This window comes from Branchiostoma belcheri, unplaced genomic scaffold, assembly GCF_001625305.1.
Source record: "Branchiostoma belcheri isolate BF01 breed outbred unplaced genomic scaffold, Haploidv18h27 scaffold84, whole genome shotgun sequence".
NCBI classification, from domain to species: domain Eukaryota; kingdom Metazoa; phylum Chordata; class Leptocardii; order Amphioxiformes; family Branchiostomatidae; genus Branchiostoma; species Branchiostoma belcheri.
Genome location: NW_017804509.1, coordinates 145348 through 171192, shown reverse-complemented (window position 1 = coordinate 171192; position 25845 = coordinate 145348). Strand labels below are relative to the sequence as shown.

Below are 25845 nucleotides of genomic sequence, written 5' to 3'. Positions count from 1 at the left end.
AACCGTCTGTAATACAAACAACAACTTGAAGGCAATCAAAGATGGCAGACTTCACCCCCTTACTCATACTGCTTTGGTGGTCCTTCCAGTCCAACAGACTAGAATACATGTACATGTATCAGCATTGAGGATATGTGGCATTGCTGCATTTTGTACATTGGGGAGGAACACACACGTCTAGATACATATATACAGACTGGTTTGTTACGCTGAATGGCGGTTATACCAGCTATACTGATACAGATACAGACAGACACATACACATAGAAATAAACTGAGACATACATACACACACACAGACACAAAGAGACACACAGACACAAAGAGACACACAGACAAACAAGCAGACACACATTGCACATACACACACAAGCAAACATACACACACACACACATACACACACAGACACAGAGAGACAGACAGACACACAAGCAAACAGGCACACAGTCACATACACAGACAGACACACACACACTCAGACATACACAGACATACATGACAGTCCCATGGCCTGAAGCAGGGTTAACTTTAGTGTAACATAGAACTGTTGGAACTGTTTAAAGTTCCTTTGACAGTTGTTTGACAAATGTCATTGACTCAGTCATACTTGCACCTGTTGCTGCATTTTCCCACGTCCAACTTTATAACACGGCATGCCTGCACGTTTACATTGTGTAACATTTGGTAACTGAAGATGCAGTGTGTCCACCTGCCATGTCCATATGTACACCTGGGCTATACAAGACTGAGAACAGATTATAAGTGGCCAGGTGTGCTTGGCTAAAAACTTGAGCCTTAGCCACATTGCACTATTGGCTATCAAAAAAGCATTTTGCTTCAAGTTGCAGCTGCTATACCTTCAGTGTACATAGACCTGTTGGAACTGTTTCAAGTACCTGTGACAGTTATTTGACAATGACATTGACCATACATGAATTGTTACAGTAACTGCATTTTAGCATGCCCACATTGTGCAATTTTATAACACTGCATGCCTGCACATTTACATTGTGTAAGGTTCGGTAACTGAAGATGCAGTGTGTCCACCTGCCATGTCCATAATGTACACCTGGGCTATACAAGACCGAAAATAGAGTGTAGGCACTATTATTGGCTATGGAACAAGCATTTTGCTCAAAGTTGCAGCCTGCTGTACCTTGGTGTACATAGAGCTGTTGGAACTGTTTCCAGTACCTTTGATAGCTATTTGACAATAATATTGACTTGGTCATGATAGCTTTACATGTCCCAATTGTTACAGCATTTCTACACATTCTGCATCGTGCAATTTTATAACCCCGCATTCCAGCACGTTTGCATTATACAACCTTTAGTAACAAAAGACTCCACGGATCAACCTGCCATGTCCTTTGTACACCCGAGCAACACAAGACCAGGAGAAAGTGCCAAAAACAGGTCTTGGCCGACCCTCTACATTCTTTCCCCGCCCTGGAGTCACCTGTGGACAAATACGGTAACCTGAAGACAGGGTGGGAAGAATTAGCCTTTTGTGCGGCCCTTGTAAGACATCTTGGGGGGATACCTGACTCCTTGAGAAAGGGGCAGGACGGCACCTTTGCCTTTGTGAGACGCTGATGTACAGTTGAGGGCAAAACATGGCCGCGGAATGTGGGCAGCTGGTGGGGACATTCCTGAAGTGAAAACTTACGGTGCCCAAAGAAACTGTACTGTGTTCGTGTGTCTGTGTGTGTGTCTGTAAACACGATAACTTAAGAAGGCTTGAATGGATTGACTTGATATTTGGTAGGTGGGTAGGTCTTGATGAGACCTGGAAATGATTAGATTTTGGGTCACCTAGTGCCTTCTTATGGTACTGCAGCTGAACTTCCGGTTTTGATATCTCATGACCTAGACATGCTAGGGTCACGAAATTTAAATGATAGGTAGCTCTTGTGATGGGGAAGACATAACATGAGGTTGGGCCCCATAGCGGCTTGCTCTGGAACTGCTGGGGCATTTTACTGATAGCAAACTCAATACAGGGTAATTTACAAGTTACATGTAGTTACTAATGTGTCCTTAGATGGGAAATATCCCTGTAAGTTGTGGGAAAGGTTTATGATTTATAATTAATAAAGTAATGGCACAAATTATACAAGATAATTTATAAGTTACGAGGTGCCAGAATGAACTAATAAAGTTGTAATGTGTTCAGACAGTGAATATCTATTCAAGTGTAGGTTTGGGTTATTTTTGGGGTGTTTTCAGGCTTTTTTATCGGGTATATTTTTTACACTGGGTTGGTATAAAAAAATTCCAGTGCAAAAAAGAAACCCTGATAAAAAAGCCTAAAAACACGCCAAAACACAAACCCAAACCTCTGCTTGGAGAGTAGTAAATATCGCTGTTGTGGGAAAGGTTGTGAGAGATCAGGTATCAGCAGCTGTGGAACCATAAAAACACAAACAGCCACATAAATCTCCAGCATGATGCAACAGTCCGCAAGGTCGGCATTTCCCCATTTGGGGATTGCTCATTTAGGACACCCCCCTCTAATAGGCGAATATTATGGGATGCTAAATACGACAAACTAGGCAGTATTAATGTTGGAGTGAATGGATTTTTGCCCAATTCATTTTTATATAATTTGCTTGGCGTGAGGTAATAATAAAGGGTTAATGCCCTGCCCTGAGGTGTATGGTGAGATAATCCATGGTCATGCAGGCGCTTTATTCTAATAACAGACCACTTTTGAGGTTATGGCCTGATAACTAATGGGAGATGGAGCCTTCTGATTGGTCGACGCCTTCTGGCTATGTGGTAATAAACTATATTGCACAAAAATTGTACAAGATACTAAGTATGACATCTACCTCAGTCTACATAACTACAGTTCCATAAAGGTAGTCTACCTATATTGAATACATTGTACAAGAGTGTATATTGAAGTTGTGAGACAAAAGGTATCAACTGTTCCAATGAAGCATTATTAGAGAAAATTATTACGAGAAAATAAATTAAGCACTTTTCAAGTTATAAGATTAGTGTTCTGTTGAGTACACTGCATGGCTTAGCATCCGTTGTTCCCCGTTGTAGATTTAAAGATGTCATTATTATACCCTCCTAACTTGCTGGCCTACAACATAAACTATGGGCAGATCTAATTAATTTTCAAAGGAAATTATCACACAAAATTCCATTAAAAACTTTTCTAATTAATCTGTGGTATAATATCAACTAATTACCACATAATACAGCAGAAAAGATATACCATAACTCCATAGCCATGTTAAGGGAGCCAGAAGCAATTACAGATCTGTTGAGTAAATATTTCAAAGATAAACCAGTCTGCTTGATAATTAGAGCAGGGAGTTAATATTGGCAAGGGAAAAGCTCACAGAGGCTAATTTGGGCATGGCGAGAAAACAAGACTGGGTTAAATATAGCAGCAGGTATGAAAGACTGGACCTCAACCCTACAAAAATTGTTTCCTAACATAATCTCGAAGCTCTCTGTTCAAGCCAAGACATACAAGAGGCTGTACAGACTGTTATTGCAGCGAGGCCTGTCCTGTCTTGCCTGATTAATGATATGACGTTGTGTATTTGTTTTGGAGAGTTATAAATGGGAGCAGCGACGTAAGATCTTCCAACGATTCCATCATTCAAAATATTTCCCCCCCAGGGAACCTCGAGGATTGCGTACATGATAGGTCGGGGGTCAAATTCTCCCAGCTGGTTCCAGTTGCCAAATAAGTGGACAAAAAATACAAGAGGATAATCAGTAAATTAATAGATACATACTGTGCAAGCACAAGAATGCCAGCAGCTAATTAAAAATTATTACATTTTTATTGAGTTACTAAATGCACAGTATGAATTTTTGTCTAGAAAAACTCCCTTACTTGTCTCTGGTTGAAAATAAAGGAACATAAAAAGTTAGTGAATTACATATTGATGACATGCCTCCAACGTAGCATCATATATACTCACATTTGACTTTTGCAAGGATACACGTGTATGTCACTTAATAACTTTCAGTATAATACTGCTTTCAAATTTATTCATTCAGGCATTCAGCTATTCTCATAGTTTGTATTTACTATTTTTCCATGCTCAAATCCCCTTTATATGTCGGTGAAGGTTAGACATCCAGTTAATAAGATATGCCGAAAAACAACTTTTAGGTACTAGTGGATGCTACCAGGAAAATCTGACCATTTCCAAAATCATATCCAGTTGCCTAAGTAACTGCTTGTTTTGGAGTATCAAATCCCCTTTATCTGTACAAAAATGTCTACCTGTATGTCCCAACATTTATGTCAGGGTCTTTATCAAGCATCTTTTTTGCACTTTTTTTTGTATGCAGTAAAATAAATGCAAAAAAAAAAGCCTGATAAAAAAGCCTAAACACATACCAGAACAAGCCGAAACCCAAAACTCTGCTTGGAAAGTAGAAAATGTGTAACATGTCCCAACATTTATGCCAGGGTCTTGGCAAAGATTATAATGCCCCACATCTTGTTGCCTTAGTCACCCCCTCAGTATCACCTTAAGTATCCCCCTGAGCAGAGTGTTCGACACGCCCCAGATCCTATGAAAGACCCTCAAACATTCGCCGCTGGAGTTTGGCCATTATAAGCTAATCTCCAAGCAGACGTTTGGGGGAGGGCTAAATCTTTGACACATTTTCTTACATGCGCCTTTTTGTGTCAAACTTTTCTTCTCAATAGGAGGAGGTGAGCACAGTAACTGAAAATGCAATGGATTTAGACTGCCCCAACAACTGCTTGTAGTTGTAAAGTACTAACCATGGGAGTTTGGCCATTTGGCTGAATCTGTACAATTTCTACCTGCACTTGTCTGTGTATGTGTTAAACTGCTTTCTCAATAGGAGGAGATAAGCGCATGTAGTAACCGAAAATTTAGACTGCCCCAACACCTACTTGTAGTTGTACTGTAGCTCAGGCCCTCACCATGGGAGTTTGGCCATTTGGCTGACTCTATACAATTCCTATCTGCACTACTTCTCTGACTCAAACTGCTTTCTCAATAGGAGGAGGTAAGCACAGTTTTGTAACTTTTTCACCAAGAAAATTAAAAAGATTTTGACTGCCCCCTCTGTTTGTCTGTTTGTACATTAGCTCAAGCCTTCAGCATGGGAGTTTAAACCATTATGTTTTCCGAGCTACCCTTTCTCTATGTCAAACTGGCTGCACACCACAAATTGTAAGAAAGAAACCACTGTATATGAGAGATTACTACTGTAAAAAAAACACTGAAGAATTATACGTGTAATATACAAATTTCATACATTTAGTTTCCCTACATTTTCTATACATCACGACAAATCAAGTATTACATTGTAAACAGTGTTGCTTGTACACCATAACCTATAATGTAACAAGCATATTTGAATTACTGTCATGCATTCTCACCCACCCCAGTGCTCAGTGTTTATTTCTGGATTAATTCCCACAAATATTTACAACACAGGACGGTAAACCTCGATCGTAACTCGACTCCAGAGGCTACATAACCACCCGCCGTATAAATGTTGGTCCTGTCAAAACCTAATAGTTCACTTGCTACGCTCTAGATACAGAAGTAAACTGGGCAAACACAATGTGCATGCAGACCCTGCTGTCTCCCTATCAGTTACCATGTTTATGTCTATTTGGCTGCCGTGATGCCTTTTAAAAAAAGCAAAATTACCACACAGAAGTCTATTTGGAAGCCCTTAAATTTGGGACAGTTCATGATCCCTGACATAATATTTACCCCCGAATCCTGCCCCAATTTAGATTTATTCTACAAAACTGTATTAAAGGTGTTTAACAGTTCAGAAAATCTTGGACAGGTGTTTGTCTTTTAATACACCTGTTCCTGCTTTGGCTTGCTCTCTGATGATATGTTTCTAAAATCTGTAGTATGATGATATTAGGTCTACTCGTAAGTCTATTTTGTCTGCAAGTTTTTGTCAGCTTATCTGTATCTGTATTGGTATAGGAAGTATAACCGCCCTTCGGTGTAACATACCAGCTTCACAGGCACGCGGCGCGGTGGCAGCTAGATTTATGTTCTCCCTCCACCCACCCCCTTCTCAAATTTTAGGAACTTGCATTTGCCCTCCCCCCCCCTTAAACCTACAAGCTTCCTCTGGCATATACCCAAAAGTCTTGAACTGGTTTAAGCTCACTTGGCACACATTGTTACATAACTTGATAAAATAGCTTCCCAAAAAGAAACAGTTTGCATTCCTTTCCATTTTCATTGTATCATTTTCCTTAGTCGTATTACAAAATACAGATTCCTACACAGGGCTCAAAATACAAACTTTTCACATTGGGGTTTGCAAAATTGATGAAAATTAAGTTAGCAGGAAAAGCATCCATAACTGGCAAAGAATCGAATGTTTAAAATATTTGCCTTAGACATTGCACAAGTCCATATTAGCCTTTATACCATGCCAAAAACTGGGGGTTTGGGGGGGTCTTTGGGAGCTTTTATGTGCTATTTTCTGATTACATATAGACAACATAGCCGGCCTGGTTGAATAATACCCCTGTTTTTTGAACTGGGCTAATCAGAAAACAGCCGAAGACCACCAAACCCCCAGTTCTATAAGCCTGCTACGGAGGCTAAGTCTATATGCTCCCTTACTCATGGCAGTAGAGGAAGATCAGAAACAGAGAAAATCAGAAACCAGGATAATTTCAGATTTCAAGCCCTTATCTTACAACAATGTAAAAACTGAGGCAGAAGTGGAGGAAGATACTGTCATTCACTTTATGTTCACGGTAGCAAAAGTTCACAGTTTGAAAAAAATTGACATGTTCACGGAACTATATGTTCACTGTGGCGACAGGTGCAGGAAAAAGAAACCCCAGAAATTATTTGTTAGCCGTAATGATAAGTTCGCGGTACAGAAGTGAAAACAGTGAACATAAAAGTACAGTGAAAAAACATCAGGAATTACAGTAGAAGAATCAGAAACCAGGAAAATTTCAGATTTCGAGCCCTTCATACAACAATGTCAAAACCGGGCCATTTTTGTAAGCAGTCTCTCATCGCTCGTTTCTTTCCGACGTTTAATTGAGCCGAGCTCGACAGGAAACTTCAAGTTCAGCGAAGTTTTAATCTCCCAACGGGTCCCAGCTGGGGGTATTTATTTTCAGTGGATTTTCCTGATTTCCGTTGTTTTACTTAAGTTCATATATCTTTCTCACCCTCCTCTCTTTTCCACTGCTATTTCAGTCTCTCTTTTGGAAACCTTCCACCTTTTCTCATAGCCTCTACCAGGCTCCGCTGATGGCTGGAAAAATAGTAGAAATTGGCCGAAATAAATGGATAGTATACCAGAGAAGATCCAGGGCCATAGAAGCTCCGTGGGTCACAAATTGGATCATTTATGGCCCTGGATCTTCTCTGGTATACTATCCATTTATTTCGGCGAATTTCTACTATTTTTCCAGCGATCAGCGGTGCCTGGTAGAGGCTACTTTTCCCAGAGTCTTGCCTCCTGTTGTCTTAATTCTTTACTTAGGCAACAACAATTAATTTCCTTGCTGCTTTGACATCTTCGGTAAACATTTATCTCAGGGATAAGATGAAAACATAGGGATGGTAGAAAAACTTAAAACAGATTACATGCAGATGTTCACTGAACTTTGGAGAGAACTCTTGTTTACTCTCTTGAACTCTGTTTACCAACTAGGAAGTAACATTTCCACTCTTCTCTGTCCTCTTTTTTTTCGGTACAGCATTTTTTTTTCTCGAATTTGAGAACCCAAGAATTAAACTGGTGTAGCCCTTTTGCTCCCCTTTTTGAGATACCACCTTCTCTCAAAATTTAGACCGACAACGCTCTACGCTGAATTCGGAAACCTCTTGATTACGCTTTATGGTAAATTCCAAGTGGCTACAACGCATTACGTAGAATTAAAATGGCGAATATGCTCCACGCAAAATACGCCAATTACGCTCTACACTGAACTAGATCGGTCGGTCTATACGCTCTACGTAGAATTAAAACGACCGATTACACTATACGGAAAAGGGCATGCGGGCCCCCTTCTAGATGCATTCTTCGCTTATTTCCCACGTTATTCACCCGCGGTTTATTTACCGTCTTGGTCTCTTGTCTTCAAACAATAAAGACGCTGTTCTCAAGACGGAGCTAAGGAGGACAGGGAAGGTCAATGACTCTTTAAGAGAGAGTGGGCCCTGGAGGAGTGCTGCCATGGCGACGGAATGATTGACATGGACAACATGCCCTCCAAACACCCACTAATAGATGCAACTGCCTTGGGAAGAGGTCACGCCAACCTTCCCTTAAGTGTTACAGTGTTCAAAATGGGAAAGTAACATTAGGATATTTTAACAGTTAAAAGATCCATACCTTGATCCAAAATAAAAATTAGCATATACGCATTATATGCATATTCGCATTAGCATATACGCATTCTAAATTATGCTGGTATTCCCTGAGATTACATTAAAATCAAGAAGTTGTCTAGTTAAAATATAGAGTTCGTATTGCAAGTGTTAAGGTGCCCTGCGTTGCGTTACAAGTAAGTTACATACAGCACTTGGGCTTTAAGTGCTAAAAAATGGGAAAGTGGCATTAGGATATTTTCGTAGTGCCACAAATTGAAATCTTTGTTCAAAATACAATTTAGCAGACTTGTTAAGTCTGAATTTTACTGTTATTGCACACACATTTCACTGAAAGCAGTTAGTTTGTTTCTTAAGGTTCTTACTGAGTTTAAGTATATACTATGTTAGGATGTCCTGTTTTAGATTATAGTACGACTTTTGGACAGTTTAGTATAGCACAAAATAATGTACGTAGCAAACTATACAAAGACTGTACTGATGCGAGTTGATACGAAATGATAGTGTACCACACTATTGCACACAGCTGGTGTGTTACGAAGGGCGGTTATACCGGCTATACAGATACAGAAGCTGGTGTGTTACGCCGAAGGGCGGTTATACCGGCTATACAGATACAGAAGCTGGTGTGTTACGCCGAAGGGCGGTTATACCGGCTATACAGATACAGAAGCTGGTGTGTTACGCCGAAGGGCGGTTATGCCGGCTATACTGATGCAGATACAGATACACACGCACGGACCTGTGTACATGTCACATTATCAGTCCCATACAGGACATGTGACACCCCCTTATCACTGACACATGTATCAGATTACATGTGGACATATCGACCCAGACAAACATGCCTGAAACCCATACTGTACTGAGGGTCACAGGCTGTTTCAGAAATATATCTTAAAGGGGGTATACATCTTGAAAAAACTATCACGAAAGTTCATCTGTGTTGGTAGTTACATGTCAAGAGTTACATGACAAAAAGTTCTCTCACCTAGAGCTTTCGACCAGTCACTCTGGTCTTCCTCGCTGGGTCAGTCTACTGAGGAAGACCAGAGTGACTGGTCGAAAGCTCTAGGTGAGATCGAGAACTTTTGGTGTTGGATCTAAAGTTTTAACTCTAAACATCTTGAAAAAACGTTTGTGCTGTTTAGTTTTGACCAGGTTTTGGACTGACCGCACTATTTAAAGGAAATTGATAAATGATCACATGGCCACCTCTAGTCCTCTCTATGAGATGCATCACATTGCTGAGATGTTGATATTTACTTCTATCCGATAAGGCAGACAGTCTTATCAGATTTTCAGGAACCGTTCCTCCCGGAACATTGATAAAATCCCACTCCCCACATTGTTCGTAACATAGGCTGTTTAACAGGTGCGGCCCATAGCCAGGCAAATTAGAGGATGTGGTTCAAGTTGTCAAGACAGTGCCATTTATTGAAAAATACCGGGTGCTGGCAATACGCCCACCGGAGAAAAGGAGAAGATACCAGTACAGAAAGAAGAAGAAGGCTCAATAAAAGCGCCTTAAACTTATTAAAAGCACGTCAAAATTGTAGGCCAAATCCTAAACCTCTGCTTGGAAAGTAACTGAAAATCTTTTGTTGGCTGCAAGACACTACCAAAATTGGCAACATAGTACCATTGGCAGGGTAGCCTGGATGTGGACAATCCCCTACAGGTATGTTGTCGCCTTCCCATACAAACTCTACCAGGCTTCGGAAGTGACTAGAAAGAGTAGAAATTGGCCAAATAGTTAGCCCGCTAAGGAGAATTTGCCTATCAATTTGCCTAGAAAGCGATCGTATGATTTGGACAGCCTCTACTAGGCTGCAGAAGCGGCTGAAAAGAGCAGAAATTGGCCAAATAGACAGATAACATGCCGGGGAAGCTGGTCCGCTAAAGGAGAGACACTCAGTAGAGTTTTCCGTTTAGCTATGATGCGGTCATGGAAGTGGAGGTTTGTTTTCCCCCCACGTTGTCTCCTCCCCATACAGACCCCACCAAGCGTGACGCTAAACACACACCAGCAGCCGTGGACACTAAGAGACACTGGCCTACTCCGTCTTTAAAAAGGATCCACGTTTTGACCAAAGAATCGCGCAAATGTTCAGTGACAGGCTGAATGAATGTTCTAAACGGGAGCTATGCGGCTCCAGATGTCTATAATATGAGGGACGACTGCGGCCAGTGCGGTGTGATAGATGTCGGTTAGCTAGTATAATCTATAATCGCACTGATTTTCATAAGGCCATGTTGATTTGATTATATGGATGACATCCTCCGGGAACCCCAAAACTGATGCGCGCGTGCGAATAAAAAAAAGTTTTGCAAAAAAAAAAAAAGTTCTTTTCATTATGAAATCTACGTGGTCATGCTTATGAGGGTTGAGCAAATGGCACAGAATATGGTTTGCCGAATAATCTAGTCTTCAAGTTCATTTCTTTACAATTTCGTCTTTTTTCCTTTGATTTTGGCATTCTACGACATTGGTATTAGTTTTTTTTTTTTTGTAACTTATGGTATATTTTTGCTCATTTTGCAACTGTTTTGTACGATTTACAGTACGGTTGAAAACTTTTTTTTTTTGGAAACGGCCGAAAATTCATGCGCGCGCGGATGTCATCCATATAATCAAATCAACATGGCCTAACTTCTGCCAAAAAAAGCACAGTTTGGAAATTAGATCTTTAGAGGACAATTGCAAAAGAAGACACTTGATTTAATACAAAATTTCAACGACGTTTGAAAAAAAAACCCCGTAAAACTCTCTGAAAAGACTTAAAATATGCCGGAAGAGTTCGTCAAAGCGGTCATGTAGATCTTTGTTCAAGGTTAAGCCATACTCACTCCTCAATTCTTGTCAAAAGAATACGAATTTTACCTCAAATATTCTACAGTGGACTGTTAAATGTCAATACGCTTAATGCAATTATATATAGAATGTGTATAATGAAAATAATGTAAAACCTCTAAAGATATATGCGTCCGTCTAAACTGACGTAATACAATATCCCGCAAGTCTTCCTCATGGCGGTCATATGAAACAGGGGCCAAGGTTAAGCAAATATTATGGGATAGATAGTTACATCGTTCTAAAATAACCGCAATTTACGAGGACATATAGGTCTACAGGGCAAAAACACACTAAATTAGATATGCTTAATAACACATTCTTTTAAGAGTGCTTCAAGTGTTATTTTATGGATTTCTTACTTCAAACATCAAACGCTACCCCAATGTAGGTTTCCGGTGGAAAGTCCCCCGTCTGACAAAAATACATACCCGTATGTCACGGCGAAATACGATATTTCAGGTTATGTAGCAACCTCTATAGCTACGGAAAAACGACAATCCTTAGCGTCTGTTTCCTAATTATTCAAACGCTGTATTTTCCCTGGTGAAAGTCACATTCTTTAAAAAAATATCAGTACAAGGTTCGCACTGTTAAGGGGAAATGCGCCTATCACGGTGGCCTCAGCAAATTGGTTACTATTTTTGAGGAAGTAAAACTAAGCCGGCGTTAGGTCTATCTGACAATGCGTCTTACCCTGCCCCTGCTCTAACTTTAGAAATAAAAAAACATCCGACAAGGTATGGAAATATTGTATATACGTTAGTCCACCTTTATATAGCCATAGAAGTGATATGCACTTGTTGACACCGGTAACTATGATTGACAGTGAAGACCCCGACATGACAATATATCACCATTGTCGTCATTTTAAAAAGCTGCAAAATTAGTTATTTCTTCGAGTGTTTTTGTGCCATATGGTGCAGCATATAGGCTGCTTTCTCCTTAAATTCCTTATACACATACAAACATCCCGCCTGCCTCCATACCCCTACTGCTTATTTAGCCACCCCGAAATCCCCCAGGCGCCCTCCCCACTCTTAAGAGGCGCTCCTTATTTGGGCCGCAGTATCCAACACACGCAAGGAAAACCGAACGCTTAAACCACAACGCCATACCGGCTCCTCAATTCAAGAACAAACGCTGCAAGTTCAAAAGCAGAGATTTCCGCACACTTACTGGCTATAACGTAAGGGCTGGGGAGCTCCTCTTCTGCTGTCTTTGCCTCGGCGCTCATCCTTGCGCTGCCGCCTTACTAACTCACTCCGCTGTCGAGTTGTGTCTTCTTGTGTTTGCTTCCACACCACCCTGTGTTCCCGCTACGTCTCACGTATGCCCAGAATGCGGCTCGTGTTACCCGATACGCGATGGGGGCCGCGCGGGCGACCCGCTCGCCTATGCCTAGACCCAAGCCTCTACCAGGCCTTTCTACGGGAATACGGATTCGGCAAAAAAAGAGATTAAAATTGGCCGAGTGAGTCCGGCCGCGGGGAGGTAGTTTCTTTCCCTGCCTGCGCGGCCAGTCAAACCTACAAGGCGGCCAAACTCCCCTGGCAAATATTCTCCTATATGTAGCCAGCGTAGTTAGTCTGGTAGAGACTACCTCGACCCCGGCTGCCTGGCTCGGTGATACTCAGTAGTATTTGGACAAGACCGCAAAGGGCTGAGCTGTAGACACTTGCCCCATCCGGGCGCTAACGCTGAGCTTCTTGACGCCGGATTCAACCGCGATTGCGTACTTCCGCGCTGCCAGAAAGGTGTCAGCTCAGACGCGCGAATTCTGACAGGGAAAAAAAGTTGTCCCTGCAGGTGGCCTAGATATCGTTTGATTATGACGTCACTAGGTACATTTAAGCTGCCAAAAATGCACTATCAGACATGCGTCTCTGGCCCGACAGGTGTAGTATCGTTTGATTATGACGTCAGTAGGTTCAACCAAGCGGCCAGAAAGGTGTCAGCTCAGACACGCGAATTCTGACAGGGGAAAAAAGTTGTCCCTGCAGGTGGCCTATCGTTTGATTATGACGTCAATAGGTACATTAAAGCTGACAGAAAACTTCGGACACGTGATTTTGACATAAGAAAAAAAATGTCCCTGCAGGTGGCCTATCGTTTGATTATGACGTCACTAGGTAAATTCGAGCTGCCCAAAAGTACAGCACGCGATTCTGACAGGAAAAAAACGTTGGTCCGACACGTGAGCTATCGTTTGATTATGACGTCATCAGAAATGTGCTGTCAGACGCGATTCTTTCAGAAAAGAAAGTTGGTCCTGCAGGTGTCCTATCGTTTGATTATGACGTCACTCGGCCAATCCGAGCTTGCCAGAAAGCTTAGCAGGTGATTATCACAGACTGCAAAATTGGCCCAACAGGTCTCTCTCGTTTGATTATGACGTCACTAGGACATCCGAGCTGCCAGAAAGGCTCAGCACGTGATTGTCACAGAGAAAAAGTTACACCACAGCAGGTGTGTCGTTTGATTATGACGTCATCAGTTCAATCTGCGTCGCCAGAGCTCTTTAACGTCATTCTTGGCTCGAAAAAAGAAACTAGAACAGATTTATTAGGCGCAGCAGATCTATCGTTTGATTCTGACGTCACTGCGTACATGTTAGATGCAAAGAAGTTCCTGAGCTAATGTACGTAATTTACAGGGAAAAAAATTTTACGTTTGATTGTGACGTCATGAGCCAGTCTCGCACAACATCGAGCTTCTTCCCTACAGTGTTAAACTTTACAAACCGTAAATTGCTTCGACTTCGCCTCAGAGCCACGCCAGAATCAGTATTTGTCGGAAGCCGAAAATGGCGACCCCTCGACCTCGCACCCTGTCCTGGATCGAGGATGTAAATCAAGCCGACGGAAACCGAGCAAGTACAGATCACGTTCACATTTCTAAGACACGAATCATCATTTTTTTTGTCCCGTTCCTTTGGACCAAGGACCCTGTCACAAACCTCGTGCGCATGCAATCTTCGTGTGATTGCAAGCTTACGACATTTCTTTTTTTTTTTTTAACTTTTCCGTGTCCGCCACGGCACTTTATTAAATACAAATGTTCATTGATACATGTATGTCATAACAAATTCTCAGCAAAGCTTAGTGTACAAAGTGTACTCATGTGTATATAATAATAATTGTTTATTGATTGATCGAAGATAAAAGAGTACAATCGCTAGCATGTTGCAGCGCAACTAATAAGTAGTGCTGAATTATATGCTAGTTTAAAAACAAAGAAACAAATATTGCACAGTTAACAAATATTGCACAGTTAATATGGAACAGTAATAAAGGAAGGTATTAACTACATCATCTTTCTGCAGTTTTCTGTGGTCATCTTTATGTCTTAACCAGGACACATAGATGGCATACTTAGCGATTGTTAATATGTTACATTCTTCTGAACTTAGCAAAACTTCATCGTGCGTTACATCCTTGACAACATTAACTCTATTCCAGAAGTTCTTAAGTCTATCGCATTTCACAAACATATGTTCGTCTTTCAATTGACTTCTGATAGTCGTGCTAACATCCTGCAAAATTCAGCTCTCTTGTTACAGGCTGTTTTTAATCAGTTCAACAATTTCAGTTTTTAGCCGGCAGAAAATGTATCAATCTTGCCCGCGCGTCAGTGTCACTGCTGCAGTTGGTCATTATCTAACACGTTTGTGGCAAAACTCGCAAAAGGATGCTTCTTAGCCTCGCGAGCTCCATGGGTCAAAGAAACATCAGGGAAAATCGGAAGACCAGTGATTACAAGATCATTGCAAGACGAGACGTTGAAGATATCATTCAGCAATCATTGAAAATTAACTATAAGATTGGTTACTTTTTGCACGCTCAACATGCCTTTATATCTAGATATTTTAAAATAGATAAAGCTACATGCCAACTGTGCGAATGATCGTTGCAAGACCTTGGCCTTGGAGACCATTGTGTGGCCACTGAAAAACCACTGAGAAAGATTTTTGTTCTCTATAGCTTAAGATGCCTTGATATCTAACTGTTTTAAAATAGATTAAACTGCATGTGTGCCAACTGTGCGAAAGATCGTGTAGGGGGAAATGCGTGGTTTCCCCTCCAGCTGCATCGCGTTGTCGGAAGCTGCTGACAGCCTCTACACAGTTCCTGACGGTAAAGACAACAGTGAGTAATCACGTCAACACCGCTCAGTCGCCACTTGGGGAAGACAAGAAAAACTCCCAAGGAACACGCCTTGTACAACACAAGCAACCCACGCCAGCAAAAATGAGTATCAAACCAAGCAGAACCAAGCACCGACACTTACATTGTACTGAGTTAAATTTGTATCAAGATGTATATTCCTTTACACTTCCATTCCATGTTAAGTTGAGACACTGCACTATGCATGTCTTGCCAGGATATGCACATGGACTTCATGGACAAAGAACAGCAGACAAGATTTTGGCTGGTCACGTTTGTCAATTCTGAACCAGTATTGGTCATGTTAGTTGATAAGCTGGTGTGTTACGCTAAAGGGCGGTTATACCGACTATACCGATACAGATACGGATCAGTCGCCTCTTGGGGAACGGACAAGAAAAAACTCCCAAAGCACACGCCTTTATATACAACACAAGCAACCCACGCCAGCAAAGGAGTACAGCCCTGTACAAGTGGATTCTCGTAACTGTTAGATCACCAACTTGTTTATACTAATTTTTCTTTTACCCATTTGTAATTATGTATGTATTGTACAAAAATGTATTAAGGCCAACAAACATCTGTCCACATTGTCTAGTACAGTAACCCAAAACATTTGAGTGGCTCTTATGAGCCTTGTTTTGTGATAAAGAAAAAAAAAGTATTTTGTCATTGTGTTTTATCCCCTATTTTTTTGAGTAGAAGGCGTCATTTAAGTAACTGTGAATCTTGCCTAATGCTCAATAAATATATGTGAATAAATAAAAATAAGAACAAGCACCGACACGGATCTCAGACAGCCTGTTCCGTAACGAGAAAGCTGAGTTTTGCACGACATATGCCCGACAATCCCCGACATATGCCCGACAATCCCGACATATGCCCGGCAGTCCCCGACATATGCCCGACGATCGTACGACCTATGTGACCTGCCCTAAGGACAAAACATGTCGCGGGTATTCTGTAAGACTGTCGTGAACCCGTAATGACCCTCTAGCTTGCATTCAGGCCCCTTGTAGCTAGTGTGAATCGGACCAAAGCGTCGCTGCACCGTATTATTGCCAAAAGAGGGAATACTGAGTACAGTAAATACGTAGGTGTAGTTAAAACCTGCTTTGTAACTATGTAGGTGTTGGATAAATATAGTTGAATTCTAACCTTTTGAGCTTTAGAGATTCTTCGCAGGTCAGCTCTGATTCAAGTAAAATTAGAAGAATGCTTTCCTTTCGTGGGAAAAGACACGGTGCATCAAATACACGTCTACGTTGTTTTTAAACCCTTTCGCGCATTTTTATGAGTCTATTTATGATTTGAAAACTTTGTGGACTTTTGTTTGTCTGCCAATGATTACTTATTCCTTAGTATTCTTTCATTGCCGTTAGTTTTATTGCCCCTTCAGTAAAAGAAATTAACAAGTTATAGTAACGTTGAACTTTATTCCAACGCCCAATTTACAGAGAGATCAAATTGGGTGTTGGAATAAAGTTCAACGTTTTACTATAATTACTACCAACACAGATGAACTTTCATGATAAATTAACAAGTTGATATGTATATTTTTAGCAGGGGTGGGTGTTGGCTAAAGCTAAGGACGGCATCGTAGCACCAAAGGGGAATTTTTAAATTAGATTAACGAGACTTTATTTTGAAAAGTTTCTAGCCGTTGGGACTGGTGCGTGTGTTGGCTCGCAGCCTTTAACCAATTAACCATTGGCAGATGGTAGATGGGGGCGTGGGCACAGGTAACTATAGGCAGCTACTGTACTGGTGGCAATGTACTGGCACACATATTCATCGGTCTTCTTCGAGAAAGCCTTATTAGCCACAGTAATATCTGCAATTTATCTAAACACACCTGTCACTACTACGCTTCTCAATAAGTGTGCTGGGTTCTTTAACGTTCATCAAAGTCCATCACTTGCTACTCACTAGATGATGATCCAACTTAATCATGGGTGCTTGAAACCATGGGGTGAAGCATAAATGTCGTTTTTTTAATAAATCATTTGCATAATTATTAGGAAATGCTAGAATGGCATTGTTTGTTGATATAGGACGTCTTTTGGTTGAGAATATAATAAATTGATATAATTCTTGGAAATGAGGATCCTATTAGCAAAATGAGGGGAATAATCTACAAATTGTCAGTCATAAATATTAACATCATTTGGCGAAGGTATGAGATCGTGGAACCCCGGTTTGTTATGAATCCACGCCATCTCGCTGCCCTAGTTTAACTCGGGTAGATCAGACACCCGATACACCCGCCCGGCCGGCCCCCAGTTTGCTCAGTCAACTCTCCGGTGTTTGCGCCGGGTCTCTAATAGTTTACTTTCACCGGGGGAAATCTGGCCGGCCGCGCGTGACCACGCATGTCCTGCAGCCGGGAGCAGCCGGGTTGGCTTACAGGTAGCCTCTACCAGACTCCTTTGCAGGCTAAATAAATAGTAGAAATCTACTCTCCAAGCAAATGTTGTAGGGGAATGATCGTTAGCTTTTGAAAATTTGATATATGACCCTTTTTTTGGTCGCTACCCCCACCGATCTTGGGTCGCGCATGGACCCTCTCTGGCCAAATGGATACTGCCAGGCCAATTCGATAGCTATTTTTGAGACCCTAGGATCTGCTTGGAGATTTGTAGAAATCGGCCTAGGCCTAAAAAGAATATAACTAACCAGAGGAGTTAATCGGCCATAGAGAGGGTCCAGTTTCCGTGTAGGCTAACCGGACCCTCTATGGCCGGCCAACTCCATGGCCAGTTACATTTTTTCTGGGCCGATTTCTACTATTTATTCACCCTGCAAAGGAGCCTGGTGGAGACTAGCTCACACGTACCGCCCCTTGTAGGCTCGAACAAACTACGGCGCACGGCTGCCATATATCTTCAAGAACGATCTGCCGAAGAGACTCTACCCATTTCTCCAGATTCGCCAAAAAGCAGTTACTCAAGCAACTAGATTGGTTTTGGAATGATTTTGAAAACGGTCAGACGTCCCAGGTAGCATCCACAACTTTTCATCATACCCAGTTGCTTGAGTAACTGCTTTTTTGTCATATCTTATTACCTAGATGTCTAGCCTTCATCGACATTTCTCCTGATTGCCTTGAGTTTTTACCTCGTGGACGATTGGGTAAGGATGGTTGCTAGTCCGTTTCGTGTTTTATTTAGGAAGTATGTGGACGACAACAGAAAACCGAGCTGAAAAGTGTGTCAACAAGGCGTTTAACATACCGGCCATACCTGGGGCAAGGGTACGCTTTGGTGGACTGACCACTGGGTCGGTTTTAAATACGGCTTCTTCCGTTTCATTTGTCAACACTAGGAGGGGAAAATGTCTTGGCTTTTAGCAATTATCTATTTGAGTTACCAGACCAGGAGTATATGTTAGGTGCAATTGTATGTTAGGTGATCTACGGTAAATGATTTTTAAGCTATACCTTAATTTTAAAAGATGACCTATACTTTATTTTAAGGTGTAACATTCTACAAAAATAGCTTTGTAGAATGTTTGTATTGCTACAGCAATGAAAAGTAAATAAGAAAATAAATTGTAGGGGGGCTTCGCTGACTTACTAAGATAATCAGTAATTAGCATCGTTAGCTTAAGATCCATCTCATTTTCTTTTCTTTGCTCTTGATTATTATTACATTAACCAAAAATACGATTTTTATTGTCCTTTTTGTCTTTATTCAGCTTCGAAAAACTTTCATTGTCAGTTGTATATAAAACACACAAATAGTAACGGGAATTCGTTCTTAATCTGTGAAATTCGTTGAGCGATTTGCCAAATATTTGCCGGTCAGCGGTCTAGCGGTCGGATCCTCTGATGAAAAGAGGGTGTTAGGAAAGCATTCCTGTAAGTTCCGCTGTGTTTCCCCCTGCACTTCTGAAACAATGAGGGCCTTCTTTTGTACTGAAAATTGGCACGCGTTTTGTTTTAGACCTTGGAACCTTTTCAATCCAAAGCGTCAATGACGATTCAAAGGTCCCCCGTGCCCTGGAGAATTTCCCCCTGACTACATGTACCCTTTAAATGCCCCTTTGTACTAGAGGCTATTGAGGGACAAAAAAAAGTTGAAAGCTCGTTTTACTAGTTTCATTCATTAAGAGCTAATTTTTCACTTTCTGTCCTGGTACCGAAATCAGAGATCAAACAAACCCAGTGTTGATGCATTAACGATTGTCGTCTATTGGAATAGGAAGGGTCATCTATCCAAGCAGATCCTTTGGTGCCAAAGTCCTAAACAACCGACCAAACACGTCGATGAAGGTCAGACATGATCCAGGTAATGAGATACACGAGGAAACAGTTACTCAAGCAACTGGATAGATTTCGAAAGCTGTCAGAAATTTCAAGTAACGCCAGTTACTAAATAAAAGCATTGAATGCTACTTGAAACGTCTGACAGTTTTTAAATTCTATCCAGTTGTATGAGTAACAATTTTCTTGTGCAACCGACAAAGCAGTATCGTATACTGACTCGCCATCTCCATTGGATACTGTCTTGCCCATTGGATACTGTTTTGACTTTTGGTTGCAGTCTTGCCGGTTGGTTGTTACGACCTTGCCACCGAAAGATATGCCTGCAGATTATGGAAAGGGGCCCTAGCTTACATGTGCGCACAGGGAGAGTCCCGCTGTGCTATCTAACCCTCCACGGGGCCGGTCTCATCAGCAAATATGGACAGCTGGGGGAAGCTGCAACAGGCAGTGACGTAAAGTATGACGTCTTCCTGTCTTACTAAGTACGTACGATACTGCGCAGCTGGCAGATTTTTATCGCCTATTTTTATACCCCTAGAGAGGATACTATTCAGCGACCTTTGAGCAACAAGAAACATTAATTTAGTATGACCTTTATAGATTGGACATGATCCATGATGCAAAAGTATGGCTTGAAAAACGACAAGACACACATCAGTGACTGAGACACCTATTGCTATTTGAAATATTTGACTCTTCCTTGAGAATTCCTTGGAAGGACGCGCGACGTAACAAGGTGCATTTTCTCTTAAAGTCGCTATGTGGCAAGGTGTAACCACGTCGGACAGCGTCCAACGTTGCCTAAGGGCTAAGGAAATTGCACCGAAGACATTTCTTAAGATCAATGCCTAAAAGGGGTGACAATATGCTCTAAAGGCATTATGTCTGACAATATGAGAAACGTTTGCGTAAGTTTGATGAGTAAGTATATCTAGAAAATGAAGCAATCTCATTGACTCGGTCTTAAAAATATAAATTAAGTTTGGTTACTGAAGTCGTCTTGGGAAAAGAAAGAAGGTGTTGAAAAGAAAGATTTTTATGAACATTTTTTGTGCAAAATTGTTTTGAAATTGTTTTTTTTTTCTTTTGTCTGGCTATTTATTGCACTTTTCTTTCATTTTCACACAGACACCACAGCTCAAGATTAGTAATATTATCATCATCATAATCATATTCTAAAGAGAAATTTGTCTTGTCATAAGACTTTTCCTCAACATTTAGAACCACACGTACCCCCCATCCCCCCCGATCCCTCTCGGGTCGCGTCCCTTATTTGTCCCGGTCCTTGAAAGTCAAGTGCAATGCGCCCCTTGACCTTCGTCGCCGAGTTCCCACGAACTTGACGTACCCAAACATGGCCGCCGGGGCCCATAAGAGGCGCCGGGTATTCGGTTCTGGCGGCAAGGCCGGGATCACGGTGAAACGTCCGTGCCACTGGGCCGATTCCTGGCGAGTTTTAGCGTCTGGGTCTTTTAACGTCAGAGTGTTTGCATCTCGTAGGCATTAAATCTTGTGAAGGTTAATTTATAGGGGTCGGATTGATGACGCAATTGATGGCGTATTAGGTTTATCTTCGCAGGAGGGAAACATATTGTTTTTTCTCTGTTTCTTCTTCTACCTCTTCTCCAAACACATCAATTTGCATTAAACCTGGACCAGACGTCTGTCGTATAAACTGGTGCTGTAGCAGACACCCTGTGGTTTTGGGTTACATTATTTACGCCATTTAGCAGGAAAGAGCTGGAGGGCTGATCACCATATAACGTTCAGTATATGAAAGTGTTTGAGTAAACCTAGCAGTAGTTTGTTAGGCTAGACCATGTGAAGGTAAACATTATGCATTTGCTTTGTTAATGTTACCCTTCTAGTTTGCCTCTCATGATCTGCCGTGTTCTCTGTAATTAGATTAAATCGCGCTCCTAGCGGTCCTACCATGTACTACGGTGAGCCCTGGTGGCCAGACATTATGTAGCAGAGGCTAATAGGTGTTAGCACTCGCGTGACATGAGTCAACCAGCTGTTACGTCAAGTACAAACCCACTATTCTCTCATATGCTATGTGTATGCCTATCCTTAGATCTTTGCGATGTATGTCTATCGTTAGATATTTTTACGTTAATCTAGAACATTAAATATCTACTTGTGAGAAACACGTGGACACACATCACTCTTAATACAAAATCTAAAGACACACTCACAACACACGGAATAACGGACAGACACAAAATTTTCAGCCCCAATTTTCCTTTATTCATCGGTCGGCCCTACAGCTCAATGCAAGCGTTCATCCAGAAGCAATATCCCCCATCCATGGAAAATGTTGAACTTTTTTCCACAAAAAAAGTTGAATCGCAGAAAATTCGACCAACTTTCTGGCCTTCGTCAAGGTCGCTGACCCAATCGCCCCGGACACGTGATCATACATTTCTCTGACGTCAGCAATGGGTGAAAGGTCGGTGTAAGTCTGTAACACCCACCGTCTCGGTTCAATGAAGGTTGGTCGAAAACTCAGCGAGTCAACTCTTTGACTTGAAAAAAATCTCAACATCTTCAATGTTATTCAGCAACACAGATGAACCCCATGCTATTATTCCCTAGCTAGGTACGCATGCGGGTCGGGGTGTACAATCATATGTTATGAGTTCAGGCATCTCAACAGTACATATCACTCCCTTGTCACAAGCTTGGAGCATTCTGTTCAAGTTCAACACACGTATGGAGGGATGTCCCCAGTTGTCCATTGTCCATGTTCTATGGCTGGCGGATATTACGTTACCATTGGTCTCTATGCCATTGGTATAACGTTATGAAATGCATGCCGTTTTTTTAGGGCCGTGATGTCGAAAACTTTTTTTTCCCAATTTTTACATGCTCAAAGCACCGTTGGACAGACACTAGCAACATTGGGGACACCTCCATTCATTCTAACCCAACTTTCCAAGATGGGTTCAGCAATGGTTTCTAGCTAGCTTCTTCGGTCATACTCATATTTCTCTAGCAAGTAAATACATTTGTCATCTCATCTTCATATAAGCAGGCACGAAGTCTGGGTACATGTACGTATCATCAGCAGAATGCATAGCATGCCAGCCAAGGCAAGGTACGTTATCACTAGGTCTACCTCTATAATATGCATGGATACAATTCCATTGTTTTAGTAAATATTATATACTATCTTCCAACAACGATGCACGGTACAAAAGAAAAAAATGCTAGCTAAGGGTCTTTTTTGCAGTCATGCAGTCGCCATCGGCTGTCGGGTGACAGCATCGAGCTATAATCACGTGGTAATATTTGCATGATACATACAAGACAATCACATGACGTAAGCATTTGACGTGTGCGTAATTAATAAAGACCCTCAACTGGCCCATTATAAAACAGCGTAAGACAAAGACTACTACTACACTGTACATGCTACAGCAGCTGACAGGACTTGAAATTTGCTGGTAAAATATTTTGGGATTTTTTTTCATGGGATTTGAATCCACAAGTACTGCCACTTACGTTTCATAGTAAGCACGTTTGGGCATGGCTTTGATATTTTTCTACCATCCACAATTCCTAAGGAAGATCTTGGTTGAACCCCGTTTCTCCAGCATTGTTGACCAACCGTAACTAAGAATCAACTGTCCAAACCTCCTGTAAAGTTCAAGCCCTGTCATGAACAATAGTTTAGTCGCAAGATTGTCATATCATTTCATCAGCAAACATCGACTTCTAAAAAGGACTGGTTGTTGGTTGTTACACAAGTACGACGTAAAACACTGTACAGTATTAGAACATAAATCCCATTGTTTGTGTTAAAGTCCTCTCTGAATAATCTGTATATATAATATCAATGTCCTATATATGCGTACCACATAGACTACAGTTACTAAATATTACTGTTTTTACCTGTGGTAATTTTAATGACAATAAAGGCTAATGAATGTGCAATAAAATATGAAATGTAGAAGTAAAGATATACATTGTATAAGATTGCATGAAAATAATTGTGAAAAATGTACAAGACAAAATCCTCATAATGAATACATAAACGTTTTGTGAACACCGGATCTCCCACATGGCTTACACGTATATTAACAAGGTCACTCGACAGACAATAACACTAAACTATACTTCTATGTACTAGGCAAACCGACGACTTAAGTTGAGAATATCTGGAATATGACACTCATTTTCTTTCTTGGCACCCAAAGTAAGAAGGTCCAGTTTCACCGTCGTCTTGTGTATTACCTTGAACAATATATTGACTTTGACGTCATGACACCATAAAGATTGCGCTGGCACTTTTTATAAAAATCCTCAACTTCAATCAGCAGCTTTTGTGCACCCATAAGAGAGCAGCACTTTGCCTTTTGCTTTTTTCCTTCGATTTGTTTCACGACACACATTACGATCTGCATAGCTACAACATATACAGCACATCTGCTGAGTACCTCTCGTTTCTTCCGCTAGAGATCTGTCCCTATTAGTCGAGAGAGGATTATCTTGAAACGCGGACTGATTTCATGAAATACGCTAAGACGAACAGTGGCCATTGCCGTCAGTTCTAGTCGACCAGGGAACACATTTAAGTAGGTAACGACATTATTTGTACGGTACAGCAACAACAACGTAAAAAGCTAGCTGACAGTAACAGTACAACAGTAAAAGCTGAGTCAAAAATAAAACAGACTGAGTCTTTCCGGAATGGTGTGCTCTTAAAATTCAAACGACACTTGAAGGGGAGGACGGGGGTATATGTTTTGGGCTACATTAAACACAGGAGAAGTTCAAACGAGGACAGGGACAGGTTCCACATTAACTCTCACCCGGCTCCGGTTCCCACTTGTCCGTGAAGGACGCTCCGGTCCGGTCCAGCTGGGCTCCCTTGTCCTTTGGTCCGCTACTTCTCATCATCATCCCCATCTCCCCTTGCTGCTGCTCTAAACCGGACTCTTCAAAAGTGTCGTCGTCAGAAGCCTCCACGACGGTAACCTGCTCCTCGCTGCTGCGGTCGTCACTTGACACAGACGTCGCAGTTCTTTCCTCGGTGGTGACGACCTCCGTCGTTTTGGGCGTCACCACGGTAGTGATCTCCTTGACGACCGTGTGCTCCACCTTGACGACGGTCTGCGTCGTCTTCCCGTCGGGACCCGTCTCCATGGTGACGGTTCTCTCTGACGTCACCACGACTTCCGGTGCTGCTGCTGCGGATGAGGAGAACTTGGACGAAACCGCCTGAGCGATGAGGCTCTCTGGATCGAACTCTTCGGAGGTCTGTGTCTCCTCGACGTAGGGGTAAACTTCGCTCTCCTGTTTTATCAACGTCTTCGCTTCGACGACTGTTACTGGCGACTGCTCAGCAGAATCCGGTGACGAATCCGTCTCCTCCATAGCAACGGTTTCCATGGAGACCGGCTGTAGAGGAGGAGGCGCCACCACGAACGACACCTCGGTACCGGGCTGGTACAGAACTTTCTCACTCGCCTCCACAGTTTCCTTCTCCAGCACGTCCAGCTTTTCCGCGACAGCCTTGACCATGGCCGGTTCCACGTCTCCTAAGACAATCTCTCCTCCTTCCAGAACGGGGTCTGTACCCGAGGTGGGCTCGGTTGCTTCGGTACCACCGGCAAACAGGTCCACGTCGGCCGGAGTTGGCGGCGGAGTCGGTGGAATCGGCTTAGAGAACGGCGCCGGGGAGATCTCCTCGGGTGACGAGGTCTCGGGCGACTCGGCTTCCGTCGGGGACGGCGTCTCGGCAATCTCCGGCTGCGTCACTTCCGGGGAAGCCGGAGGTGTAACATCCGGTTGTTTGGCGAACAACTCTGTTGGGGTTGACTCTACTACTGGAGATGGAACCTCGGGCGCGGTTTCCTCAACAGGCGACATGTCGGCTGCGAACATTGCAGGAGGAAGTTCTATCGCGCTCGCCGTTTCCTTGGCAACGTGTTGTTCTGTGACGTCACTAGGCATGGACAGTGACGTGTCTTCCTCAGTGACTGCCGCTGGTGGCTCTTCTGTTAGGTGATCGTCTGCCTCCACTTCTACGCCTGAAATACATTTAAGCACAAACACACGAAAATGTAGCGTCAGTAGCAGCCTCTGATGTGGGACGTCGACACTTGGTAGTACGATACTATTGTACTAAGAATATTATATTGAACATCTTTTCTATATAGATGAAATAGTCTTAAAAATGAGACTGGACTTTT

General features: G+C 42.2%; 1 protein-coding gene across 1 annotated transcript in view; it reads right to left on the bottom strand.

The window, feature by feature from the left end:
• LOC109486974 (myosin light chain kinase 2, skeletal/cardiac muscle-like) overlaps window positions 1–25845 on the bottom strand; it is a 48589-nt gene that overhangs the window by 6114 nt on the left and 16630 nt on the right. The window contains exon 5 of the mRNA XM_019790889.1: window positions 24463–25683. Within this exon, the coding sequence (XP_019646448.1) occupies window positions 24463–25683 (1221 nt within the window). The remainder of the gene's footprint in view (window positions 1–24462; window positions 25684–25845) is intronic.